A 13,444-nucleotide genomic window follows, 5' to 3' on the forward strand; every position below is an offset into this window, starting at 1 on the left:
ATATTGTATCTCAATGGCAGGCTTATTATACATTATGAATATAGACACTTATGTGGGGTACATTTTACAGAGTGGTGTGCGCTGTTCATTATTCCAAATGTATATCAGAAGTCTTGAGAGAAACAAATCAACTGCAGAATGCATCAGGATGGAGTCAGCTCCAATCTCAAGAGGAGAGCTCCACTTTACCTGAGGGTAGAGCAGCAGGGTTGAATGGTCCGAACATTTCTGAGGGGTGCTGGTGCAATACACCTGGGTCAAGCGTGTTTGCAGGGGATGCTGGGGTCTGTTTGAAGAAGCAGGAGAAACATAGACACAAATGAATTGCCAAAAGCATACTGCTCTTTCTATCCCTGTTTACAGTGAACGCATTTCCACTGGGATTGTGTTTACTAGCACACAGTGCCAGCAGTGGAGAAATGTTTCATGGTAACGATCTTAAAGGGAAAGCCTTAACAGAATTTCTATATATATAAAATCAAACCACTGGAACTGAAAATCTTGGAAATTGGCCAAAATAGGCATATTAGTGATTGTCAAATTGAATTGATGGCTTTACTAGGCCACACATGAATTAATTTAAAATTGTAAGAGAAAAGGAACACACATCCACAAAATGGTAAAATGCATGAGACTTTTTAGAAGCTGTTTAAGATGCCTAATTAAAGCACAAAGTGGTCTAACATTTTCACACACGAGTACCTATTATTTCTCTATCACTGGTCACTGACCCAAAATTGAAATTTTCACACCCTGCGGTTTTCATGCCTGTCAGTAGATAAAGGATATCAATGTCAAATCCTTAGGTGCTCTAATACATGTGCACACCACTGTATATAAAGTTAGAGCCATTCTGCTACTTACTGAAGGTGAGGTGATGTCAGGAGGAGTCGACATGTCACCAAACAGCTGTAACTGGCTGATATTCTGTGAAGAGACATGCATTTTACATGACATTGCCATTTCATTTACTGTACTTCACAAACTGACCCACCTCCCCCAAAACTTGCGAAACCAAGACTTTCACAAATCCTCATCATATATATACTTGAATACAGTACCTACCTTGGAATCCCTCAGATCTGTTGGTGATGTGATGAATTAAACACACATGCAGCATGTGATGGAGAATGATATGCACATGGCACAGTTTGTGATGTGATGAATTAAACACACATGCAGCATGTGATGGAGAATGATATGCACATGAAACAGTTTGTGATGTGATGAATTAAACACACATGCAGCATGTGATGGAGAATGATATGCACATGGCACAGTTTGTGAGGTGTATGGATTGTGGTATACCTACCCAAACTCAACAGACTAGCCAAAGCCATAGCTGCATATTATGTATATACTAACTTTCAACTTACTCAGAAATGCATTTATTTCTCTACCATCTCATACTTTTGTCTTTTTTCTTTTTTACAACATATTTTGGGGATTTAAAGTTCAGACTAATTTTCTGCTGCTTTAAAACAGACAAAGAAAAATCTGTTCTGTTTAGAAGATACTGTTAAAGACGGTACAGTGTGTTTTTAAAATAAATATATCTAAAACCTTTGCTGTAGCCGTGAGCATATTTGACATCTACAGTGTGTCAGCCTGACTAAGCCTGGAAAAGCTAACAATGCAATTCACTGAGAGTGGTATTCCGTTCCCTTCAGACTAACAGCTAACAGCTGAGTAATGAGAGGAACGGACAGTAAACTGAGAGGACATTTCATTATGTAGCTTGCATGAAATGTCATTAGCCTGAGGCTTATTGGACATCAATACAATCAGGGTGTACCCTCAGTATAAATGTCTTCCTCTGACTAAACCATACCTGCATGACCTTGCCAAGGTTTCCCTCAATCTCCAGCAGGGTCTCCCCATTTTGTAACAGCAAAGTGATGTTCAATGGATGGTGGTGAAGGTGAATGGGAACTGTGACCATTGATCCCTGTAATAAAACGGAACCCCTCTGCTTTGCATCCCTGTTCTACAGCGACACTCAATTCCAAATTCTAGAGGAGAGTCAAATGTCACATAAAAGTTAGACACTTTGGAAGCATTCAATCAAATGTCTGGACTTGTAATTGAATAGTGTCATATTACAGGGAACAAAACATTGGGTTGTAAAACAGTGCTGTCTTTTCTGATTGATTCATCTCTTAGGTCTAACAGGGGGTCGGGATTGCCACTGTATGAGTCTGTGATTTTGTGGAATGGATGATGGGAACAAGAAATCATTAAACTTTTTATTGTACATAGCGATACATGCTCTTCAGTGCGGATTCCAAACAAACCAACACACTAATAAACAAATACATGAAACACTCAAAAGATCTGTCACTCTCAGTCACCTGTGAAACCCTAAAATGATACCAAACATTATTCCCTGGTGTTAGCAGTAAGCATGGCATGAGAATGACTGAAAGGTGATGCAAATAAATGATGTTGCTGCAAAGAGCTAACGATTCATTCTGATAAAAAAGGTGATGACAATGCTGTTACCATTACAAGGAGGGCCATGTAGAATACTAGAAAATGTTAGCTATGGTGTTACTATGACATCTAAGGATGGAAAAGCCTTGTGGTCACCTTTCTTTATCATGAAACAGACCTTGCTGGCTGTCCAGTTTGTCCCCAATTGTATTTAGCTGTAGAAGCACAAGCTTCCTTCCTTAGAAATCTGCTTGCCACTTATTAAGTCAGCCTGACAAGCATGCTAGCTGTTACTAGCTAGAGCAGTAAGAGGTTATTTCTGGTGGGCATCTTCAAACTACTAACTAGCTATTCAAAACGCTGATCTACTTGGCTTTTCTTTGGTTGCACCTCTGTATAATAGTGCTTTTTTGTTTCTGCATGACACAATGGGAACAACTGACCTCGTAGGCTGGAAGCACAGAAAAGACCAGACAATCATTTATTAATCTTCTAACGAGCCTGTGTACACCTCACATGTTAGAAAACATGCATTTGTATAATCAATGGAAAGAGGTCCAAGTTTCACCCCATACGAAGGGCAGTAAATGATTGTCAGCATCTCTGGGTAGTAATCCATAATGAAAAGCTTTGAGGATTATACAAAGCAGTCCAAAAGATTTGCAGTCTCCTGATACTACACAGCAGTGTTTGTTGTTGTTTTAATTTTACTTTACTTTTTACTTTTACAGCAGATGCACCTTTCTCTCTGTGCTGACGTAAACACAGTGCAAAATCAATTTTCTTTATTTTCAAGTCTTATCTTCCATAGAGATCAGAGTAAAGTGGGAAAAACAAAAGTTTGTCGGTTAGATTATAGTGTGGCAAATCCGAGTAAATAAAGATTAAGGGCATTACTGGTGCCGCCACTGTCTCCATACAAAGAGGGTGTGCTAGTCCTCTCTAGACCCCTAATCATAACACGCAAAGGAACATGCTGTCCTTGGTGCTGCGGTGAACTGTATCTATTTCCATGAGTCTGTCCATGAATATGCAGACCCTGGAGAAGTGTGCAATTATGCATGTGCACGCGGTTTGTTAACATCATATTAATGTCACCCACATAATTAACATTGGATGCCTAATCTCTGATCATGCAAATTATTTCAATCCTAGTCCTGTGTTTTTAAAAGGATTTTTTGTGATATATACAATATATGCGAAATCATTTTGGTGGCTCTCTGAAAGACCTCACAATAAAATCCTAAAACCCCACAAAAATAACCTTTAAAGTGTATGTTAAGATTTTGTAAATACTATTACTTCATTAAACACCATATTTAATTAATTGTGTGCAGTGGCTGTATGGAATACATCAATCCTTTACTATTGCTGAGTGTGTCTGAGTTTAAACAGGCCCCCCTTGATGCACTGTCACTTAACTATCACACTCAAGAACGGTAGGGTTTACTGATGCATGTACAACTAAAGAGAGTTAGACAGACTGTCAGGTACCTGTACTGACAGATAGAGAAGAAATCATTTCGAATATTTAAAACATGGCTACATGAATATCTGTGCAATGTAAAAAGACTTATGAAGGAAGTAACACAGACCCCCAACACTTAGTAATAAAATCCACAGATGATATAGCAATTAACAGTGTCAGGATACTCTGAAAGGGATAATATAAGATAATCTGAATGGTAGAAAGTAAGCCTGCCTCTTCATTGTTTATAATAACATGACAAGATAATAAGTTCTTATACCAACAAAATCTACTTACGATTCAAGGTATTCTATTTGCATAAACAGCTTCGGAGTTACTTGCATGCATAATGCTTTTTTAAATGTGTCTGACACCAGTAGGTAATGGCTTGCCTGAAAAATGCAATATTTTAAACAAACAGAAAGCACATGGGTAAGGAAAGAACATTTGAATGGGGATGTGAGAAAGAAAGCTCCTAGCAGTCAGTCTGATGTAACACATTCAGTCTCCATCTACAAATCAGCAATAGGAACACTAAGTGCAGCTGCAACCAAAGCTTGACTGCATGAAGCCCATTTAAAGAGATAGTAAGTTCAAGGTTAAATGACGATTCATTAAGAGGAATGCATTGCCACCCTATAGCCATTTGGAATAGCAAAGTAATGCAGGAATCATCTTAGCGATATTAACACAGATTATCAATTGTCGCTTTGATAAACTCATGAACCCCCATTTTATGAATTCCTGTTGAGATTTCGCAGAGTTTGAAAAGTCAATAGAGCAATGCATTGCTGCTGAACAAAGGGGCAGGGAAACAGTGCAACTTCTTTCTCACACTAGTATAGAAACTGAACAAGAGCCGTGAAAAGGCAAGCGAGATCCTTCGCCACCACTTTGATGATTGCTTAAAACGAAAGCTTTGACAACTACGAGAAATATCACCAGGAATTAAAGGTTGTTATTTTTAATCTGAAAGCAAAGGAGTTCGGAATACAAAACAAACAAACAAAAACTTTAATTTGTATTTTACACGAGTAAGAAGGCTTACTATCTCCTTAAAATGGACAGTGTTTGGAAACATACCTTCACCCCCACACTACGACCACACAGCATGCAGTCATGACAAGCACAGGCAACCTGGCGCAAACCTCAGAAGAACCATGTGTATTATACAAGTTCTTTCATTTCTTTCTGTCCATACTGGAATGCCACATTCCTTTGCAGTTTTTGAGCTGCTGGTGGTTTTTGAAATTTGAAATGCAGCAGCCGATTGGCTACTGTACCCCCTTGTGCTAGAGACACACCTCACTGAATGGTGCTTCCCGTTGTGAATATTCACAGCTGAATATTAAGCCAAGCCAAGACTCACTGGGAGCCCAGAAGCTGAAGTTAGTGGGAAGCAGTCAAATCCCATACAGAACATAATGTGAAACTGCAGTCCCTATGTGGGATGTTCCACATGGCTCGGAGCACTTGAGAGGTTTGCCTCAAGGTACCAATGAACAGAATAATGACACCTACACTCACTGTTTGCCGCTTTGGAACATCATAGACCCCTTCCTTCTGCTGACTTTTGGGGACCTGGATTTGTAATCAGTCAATTCAAAAATAAGTAAACAACATGTTATCTTCCAGAGCAGCATCTAAGCAGCCTCAACTATATCACAGCAGATGCCTTTTTTCAAGATGGTTTATTTTCAAGTGCGCGGTGAGCCGAGGACACCCTGCCCTGCTCTGCCTGTGTCTGTCACGGAAGCTGGGACCGTTACAGTTTTTAAGTCAAGACTGAAAACATACTTTAATAAAATGGCTTTCTTGTTATTATTATTATTATTATTATTATTATTATTATTATTATTATTATTATTATTATGATTATGATACACGTATACATTCATATAAAAGTCATATAACTTTGTGTATGTGTGTATTATGTTGTGTGTGTGTGTGTGTGTGTGTGTGTGTGTGTGTGTGTGTGTGTGTGTATATATATATATATATATATATATATATATATATATATATATGTTGCTGTTTGAATGTTATTTAAATGTTACGATTGTGGTAGATGTGTAATATGTTTTACAAATGTATTGTTGTTTGATTACTGTACAGTGCTTTGAGATACTTCTTATAAGAAATGCTATAAAAATGCAAATAAATAAATAAATAAATAGGAAACACAGGCTGCAATCATACCTATCCTAATTGAAATCATCAAATACAATTTAAATGGATTCATTTGGGTCCCTTTGTGTTCATGCTTGATAGGACTCAATTGGATTTAAACTCGTCTCAATCAACCTGACTATCCACACCATGAAACCTTGGTTTAGGATTACCTTTGATCAATCAGGACTGTGCCTGTTGCTTGGAAACATTACACAATTGGAATATTCATTACATTATTTTGGTCTCATGTTCGGAAGCACAGTAACTCTTACTACTGTGAATGGAGCTCTAATCATAACGCAACCAAGATTGTTCTCAAAATTCACGGTTTATAGCAGAACGATGTGACTTTCAAATGACATCTCTTACATCGATGCATATTCATATAAAACGCAGCTAAAATAACAAAAAAACTCAATATAAATGTACTGTAGCACAGTAGTTACTAGACTCTTCACTACATTATTTAGTACAGGCGTGTAGCACACAATCCCTTTGGGAGAGGGAGAGTAACTATACAAATCTATGTTTGGTTCTGTATGTAGTTCTATGAGATGATTACCATTTGAATCATAGAAGTGTGCCTTAGGTTAGATGTGGTACATTTTTTAACTGGTAGCTAAAGTATGATGGCAGGGTAGGGCTGTAGCGTTGTATATGGCACTGTAGACCCAGTGTTTTTTCTATAAGCATAGCAGTGTCATAAATATGTCTATACAGTAGAAGCACTGTTAGGTAGATAAGCTTACCAGGCGCCTACCTGCTATACGGGAAAGTATAAGGCACGTAGTTTGAAGTTATCATGCAAACGCACTGTACGTTGTGCCATTTAAAATGGAGCACATACAAGAACGGCAGTGCTATAAACCAAATTGGGTAAGAAGGACAATCCATAACCCAAGCAGAGGGCAGTTTGGTGCTTCCCCAGTCAAGCAAAATGCCTGAACTACAGCAGGTAACAGAAAGGCTAAACTGGTAAACAGTTCTCTGGGTTTTTAAAGAGGTATTAAAGAACTAGATCAGATAGTGCTGAAGAGGAATAAACAATGTCAGGCCACTGTGAAACCGAAGCCCAGCCCCCTGCAACACTCTTGCAACTTGTCGATCAGTTCCCCACCAAGCCAATGTTTTTCAATAAAGACTTGTCACTCTCCTCCTCCTGTCTATAAGACACTGTGACATCAGTGCGTTTAAAATGGTTATGTTAGTACCTGATAAATGCTCTCCTCTGATTCTGGTTCACGGATTGGTTCATGTCCAGCCTCAAACACAATGTACTATTACATCGGCAGCACAGAAGGAAGAGGGCAAAGAGAAAAACAGTAGGAAACCACAAAGTGATTGATAAACAAGATCGAAACAAGCACAGGCCAGCACTGAGCGCACATTCACATCAAAGGAAGAAGCAGCACAGGGACAACCAGTTTATTGGAAAGCACAATTGCTTATTGCTTGGTACTTTATGAATCTTCAGAACATAATTATATAATAAGTATGTGGTACTATATCTGACAGCAGGAATGGAAATAACACAAACTCTCATTGCAGTTTGAGTGATTCAAGCTTGATCACTCAGCTTGTAAAATGTTCTATGCAAAGAATATATTGTCCTGGACTGTCACGTATGCTTCACTGGTGATTAATTAGAGCAAGAAATAATCAAATGCAAGCAGAAGATTTTTTTATTTTTCTAGTTCCTTGACATTTCATATTAGGAGGCACGTACGTTAACTTATGGCTGATTTTTAAGCAGCCACATGAATGAAAAATGGTTGCCCTTGCAATGGGTCTCTGACCTGGGCCCAGTCTACTGTACTGTTAATAAATACATATATACAGTACCAATGTTAATTCTATCTATTTCAAGGACCAACTAGTTAAAGCTGAGCATATAGAGTGGATGATACTGGCCACTGTATTCAGTAATGTAATGCATGTGGATGAACGAACAGTGGACTATGCCTCTATGCCTAACCTTAGCCATAATAATATAAGGAAATATAACATGGTAGTGGTGTTACTTAAATAATATCAAAACTCAGATGTGAAATGTAATACATTACTATAATGGCCACTCTATAAACAATAAAGGAAGGATGAATAAATTATATTAATTTTCAAAGAAAATAAAGATGAGAGGTTATTTTAATGAGTGTAAATGCCTATTACTAACATGGGAACGTTTTTCTTTTTTTTTTTTTTCTTAAAGCAAAGCAACTTGATACAACACAACACAACACAACACATCACAACACAACACAACGCTTCACAAGTTACCTGGTACACAGGATCCTCCACATCGTCCTCCAAAATGGTCTTTGCGAAAGTGAGTTAAGAAGTGGAAGAGGCAGAGATTGAATCAACAGAAAGACAAAGAGAGAAGGTCAGAAAACTTAAAGAAGACTCGCAGCAGATCAGACAGGGGCTTGAATATTAAAATGTTATTCTTAGAAGGAGTGCTCATTTCATTCCCGTCACTGAAGAGGCTGCTGTCTGACAGATTGTCTCATTTGAATGTTCGAGGTGCCTGACACAGATCACCCAGCAAGATCTAACAGCTGGCAGACACATTGAGACTGAAAACTAACAGCGTGGCTGAGCAAATCCTCAGAAGCTGAAGAAGCAGACAGTCACTGATATCTTACAGGACAGGATTATTTATGCAGCCTATCAGTATTAGTCTTTAAATATCATTTAAAGATTCATATGTCTACTTTTGGGGTCTAACCATACTTCAATGTATACAAAAGGAGTTGCAAGCTACCTCTGTTTGTTTATCTATTTGTGTTTGTGCTTAATAGATGAAGTGCAGGGACTGTGCATTTATACATATGTTTTGTTCATTTTTACTGTCTAAATGCATAATATTTCTATGCAGATTTTCATATTAATAATGTCTTTAGTGAATATCAGATGATTGTGCAGCTGATCCCTGAGAGGGTCATCAGTAAAAAGTTCAGAAAGACAAATCTGCGGAAGGTGTGACCTGAGTTTATCAACTTTCTCTGTTTTTAGCGCTTACTGATATTCCATTATAATTTTGTATTCTCTCAATATGTATCCCATTCATCAATCCATATTCAGAATATGAGGTCCACACTAGAGGCTTGTCTAGGTGTGATGATGTGTTTGTGTGGGTTACCTGGTATACAGGTTGTCTAGGTGTGAAGATGTGTTTTCATGGGTTACCTGGTATACAGCTTGTCTAGGTGTGATGATGTGTTTGTGTGGGTTACCTGGTACACTGCTTGCTCACACTGTTTATCCTTCTGTGCTTTCTTCTCCATCTCTTCCCTCTGCTTGAGCTCATAGATGAGTTGGAAGAGATCTCTCAGATCAAGTATTACCGGCTCGGCCTGGAAGATAAGAGATGTTTGGACTGCTAGCTGGAGCACAACTTCTTGTTTTACTTTCAGATGTATAATCACAAACAAAAAGCTGGGATTAGCACAATACTGTATGCATGTTAATTTGCTAACCACTCTCCCCTAACCTACTGTACTGTATATGGTGGCACACTGGAAACCTGGTTCAAAGCGAATCAAGCCACCAAATGGATTCTGCCAATTACAGTACCCTGACTCCACTTGCTGGACACCTAAAACATTACAGCTAACTCTGAATCGAAGGGGAAAAAAAGAAAACAAAAAGAGGTTCAGTAACCCTATTTTACTGCCCAATGGAAGATTAGACATAACTATATTCAAAGACTGATCAGGAGATGTCAACAAGAGCAAAAAGATTTCCTCCATCTTGTGTTTACTGGCACAGCAAGTATTACAAGCAATTATGAGGATTACATGCCTTTAAAGACAACAGAAAATTATACAGGTATTGCTGGGGGAACATGATCAAAAAGAGAATTCCAACCATTTTATCATAATAAATCAATTTTCTTCTGTCCCTCATGCCCTTTGGCCTTTTCTGAAAGCTGGCGTCTTATGTTATGGAGAAACCTGCTATTAAGGTACTGACACTGGGGTGAGCACAAGCAGCAGCGCAGAGGGCATCAATTCCAGATGGTTACAACATACAAGATGTCCCGAGTGCATTGCAGTGTACGGCACTTATAAAGTATACCTTCTGTTTAGAGGACAGCTCTGAGTTGCTGGTTTTTGTGTGAATTAGTCCCAAATGTATCTGTTTCCAACGAGTGGTGAACCAACAAATAGTAGAGAGATGAGATGTCAGGTAGTGTAATTACACACAGGCGGATGTCAAAACCACAGTTTATTCATGCAACTTTGAAAACACATTTAGTCCACCGCAAACTTCAGCAGATCGGCACTAGCAAAAAAAAATGAACATAGAAAACACTAAGGGATGCTTTCTATAAAGAAACGCCCATGTTTTCACACTTAGATGCAGAACATTTGCTAATAAGTAGTGCAATGCGTATCCCCACAATCGCTTATCAATGGAGGTGTGAGCCTGATTGCACTCAGTGCTATTTGTTCCTAACTACAGTAATGATACAGTAGTGCAACAGTATTTTGCTATGAGTCTCAGTACTAGTTCAAACTTCTAACAGCAAACTTTACCGCCACATACGTGGTGATGTAAAATCGAGACTGCATCTGTTTTGCACATGGCAGAAATCTCTCAGCACTCGTCAAAGACGATCAGCCACACTGACCCACGTACCCTGGAAGGGTTTGACTCCCTACAGAGTAGTATGAAAAATGAGACGCCTGGGTCAAAGGCCTGTCAAGTACCCATATATAATAAATAATAAATAGCCTCTGATAGTGTTTGTCCAGAAGGAATTGAACAGCTTTCTGTTCATGCAAGCAGAGGCAGCTATGCATAGAGGATGCAGTCACTCCAAGAGCTCTACAGAGATACGGATACATGACTTTCATCCAGAAGAAAAATGCTCCATAAAGCATACACAATGATACATTATGTCAAAAACTAGTCATCAATCTATACATAATTCATCATTTTTCATACCCATTATTTTAATTACCTTAATTACAAGAAGCATATTTTATAGAGCAGTACCTCTAAATTGTAATACATTTTCTGGGAACTTTTATCATGAACTCTCAGTAATCTGCTGGTGTGGAAAAGCACTACCAACTTGGAATATTTGTATTAATATGAATATTCAGTTTAGTTCCCCTCCAGCAGGCAGGCTAGCCAGCCAAGAGCGAATGTGGCTGGATTGTTTATGTCTCACCTGATTGGAGGGTAACTGAAAAGCCACAAGATAATGTGGCAAGACTAAATTGGTTACATTTTTTTTTTTTTGCAAATTTAGCCTGGCTATCTGTATATAGGGGACTGGCTAGTTTCCTTGTGAGTTCATCTCAGAACTCAAGCAAAGTAGATGCTTTTGCTCTCTGTCCCAGTTACTGGGAATGTCTCTCAGCATGGGTGACTGTTCCAAAAACTCTGAACGCTGCTAAAAGGAACAGCACGTTGTTTTGTATTTGATTTAGTTTCGTGTATATAAAAGCATGCTACTCAGTCCTGAACCACAATTCATTTGTGAGACATTTCATCCCTAATGAGATGCATACTTACAGACTGTGCAGTCTTTATTGCCACAAACCGATGATTCCCTTCCTTTCCGCAGACATAGCCAAAGGCTCTATGATCCGTGATGTCCTTGGCTATGTACGATATTTCATGGACTGAATGGTGATGCTGAAGGACCTGAAGGAAGTAAGGGGAATGGGTAAGTATTTATAACCTCTGCCTGTCCACAGGGGGAAAACTGATTAGGAATGTATGACATGTTACAGCAGCATGTACACCCATCCATGTCAAGTTATATCTATGCTCATAGGTGTAATATTATAAACACTGTTCAATGAACGCATTGTTAATTAACAGATCTGAACCACTGTTGAAATATAGAGATGGCAGCATACTCACATTGTAACTTTAATGTGCAGTTTGTATTGTTCACCTCTAGCATGCACTAATCAGACTGGAAGGAAACACCTTAATGCAGCAAAGTAAATGCCCCAAGAGAAAAAAAGTCAAACCTTAGTTTAAGATCTTTATGTTAAACATCTATACATGTGTTATTAACAGCTTAAAAAATAACATTTTAATGGAACTATAATAATGCATACAATATGTAAAATCCTTGATAATCTTGTTATAACGTGTGCTTCTAAAGGGTTATAGCATACTCTTAAACTAAAATGTTTCCATTTAAAGAGTGGGCCACTGATTTAGTTTATTAAGGGGGTAGGCAATTATGCATGAGAAGGAAATTATTGTGTGATGATTAAACATGCACCATTCTGGAGAACAGACTTTGAAATAGATTTCTGCCCCCAACTCGCCTATAGGAATTAGAGGTGACAAAGAGGAATGGCATCCCAACAGAATAATCATGCAGATTCTCTGCCAAGTCAAATCAGCACCATTCTACCTGACCACAGTAGGTTAACACTTTATTGACAGTGTTGTGGCGGGTGTTTCGGATTTCTTGTCTTGTGAAAGCCATAGATATGCATTTAAACTCCCAGTCCTAAACTCAAATAGTTAACCATACTTGTGACAATTGCAATGTTGCCACATTACATAAAGTAAAAATGCTGTGATGTTTGAATTAAGCAGTGAGACATAGTGCTGGGATAACAAAACTCAAGGCACCACTATCTGCATGGAATAGCTAATCTGCCACAATGGAACTGATTGGCAAGGTTTGTTTTCACAAGTTTACAGCCCAAAACAGTGCTGCGATCTGCTCTACTGGGACAACTGAAAATGTCTGCTATTAGTATGAATAATGTCTAAAGCCACACTATAAGTCTCTTACTATAGCTACCCTGCTTCTTCTGGCAGATAGCTCAGAAGTGTGTGTGTATGTCTGTGTGTGTGTGTGTGTGTGTGTGTGTGTGTGGGGGGGGGGGGGGGGTCGGCGGTTGAAGTTTCACTTTTTTTACAGAAAGGCTTGTTTCTGAGTAGCAACATTGCTGCTCTTAGAACCACATGGCATTGGCTGTGCTCACAACGCTATGGCACGCAACCTCTTTTTAATCATTGTGTAAGCAAGCACAGATTAAGAGCAAGAGGCTTCAGAGAATATCAATCATGTCTATACACATGCAGTGCCAAAATCGTTTCAGACCCCATTATGGATTTCTGTTTTTTTAATTACAGGCTTTTCCAGAGTGGCCAAATCAGGCATTGTGAAAACTGTCTATTTTAAATGAGTTGAGATATATAAAGCACAACACTGGAATTGCAATTATATATTGCACAGGTTATAGTAGTCTGGTCCAGGCACCCTCAAGGGAAGGTGAATCTATAAACCTGTAATGTGATAAACACCTCTGCTTCGTTTCACTTTAGCAAGCCAACAATACCTTTGTGAAGTACTGCCACATATGTCCAGATTGTGCAAAC

At 38.6% G+C, this 13,444-nt stretch overlaps 1 protein-coding gene across 10 annotated transcripts in view; it reads right to left on the bottom strand.

Moving 5' to 3' along the window:
• Window positions 1–13,444, bottom strand: part of LOC121330974 (disabled homolog 1-like) — an 80,406-nt gene that overhangs the window by 13,333 nt on the left and 53,629 nt on the right. For 3 of the 10 annotated variants that reach the window (XM_041278013.1, XM_041278010.1, XM_041278011.1), the window contains exons 5-11: window positions 11,603–11,734; window positions 9,310–9,429; window positions 8,351–8,389; window positions 7,285–7,350; window positions 5,423–5,482; window positions 865–927; window positions 190–286 (exon numbers count right to left, since the gene is read on the bottom strand). In XM_041278013.1, the coding sequence (XP_041133947.1) occupies window positions 190–286; window positions 865–927; window positions 5,423–5,482; window positions 7,285–7,350; window positions 8,351–8,389; window positions 9,310–9,429; window positions 11,603–11,734 (577 nt within the window). The remainder of the gene's footprint in view (window positions 1–189; window positions 287–864; window positions 928–5,422; window positions 5,483–7,284; window positions 7,351–8,350; window positions 8,390–9,309; window positions 9,430–11,602; window positions 11,735–13,444) is intronic. The other 7 variants (XM_041278012.1, XM_041278015.1, XM_041278014.1 and 4 more) reach the window with 7 other exon arrangements.

This window comes from Polyodon spathula, chromosome 18 (assembly GCF_017654505.1).
Source record: "Polyodon spathula isolate WHYD16114869_AA chromosome 18, ASM1765450v1, whole genome shotgun sequence".
Classification (NCBI taxonomy): domain Eukaryota; kingdom Metazoa; phylum Chordata; class Actinopteri; order Acipenseriformes; family Polyodontidae; genus Polyodon; species Polyodon spathula.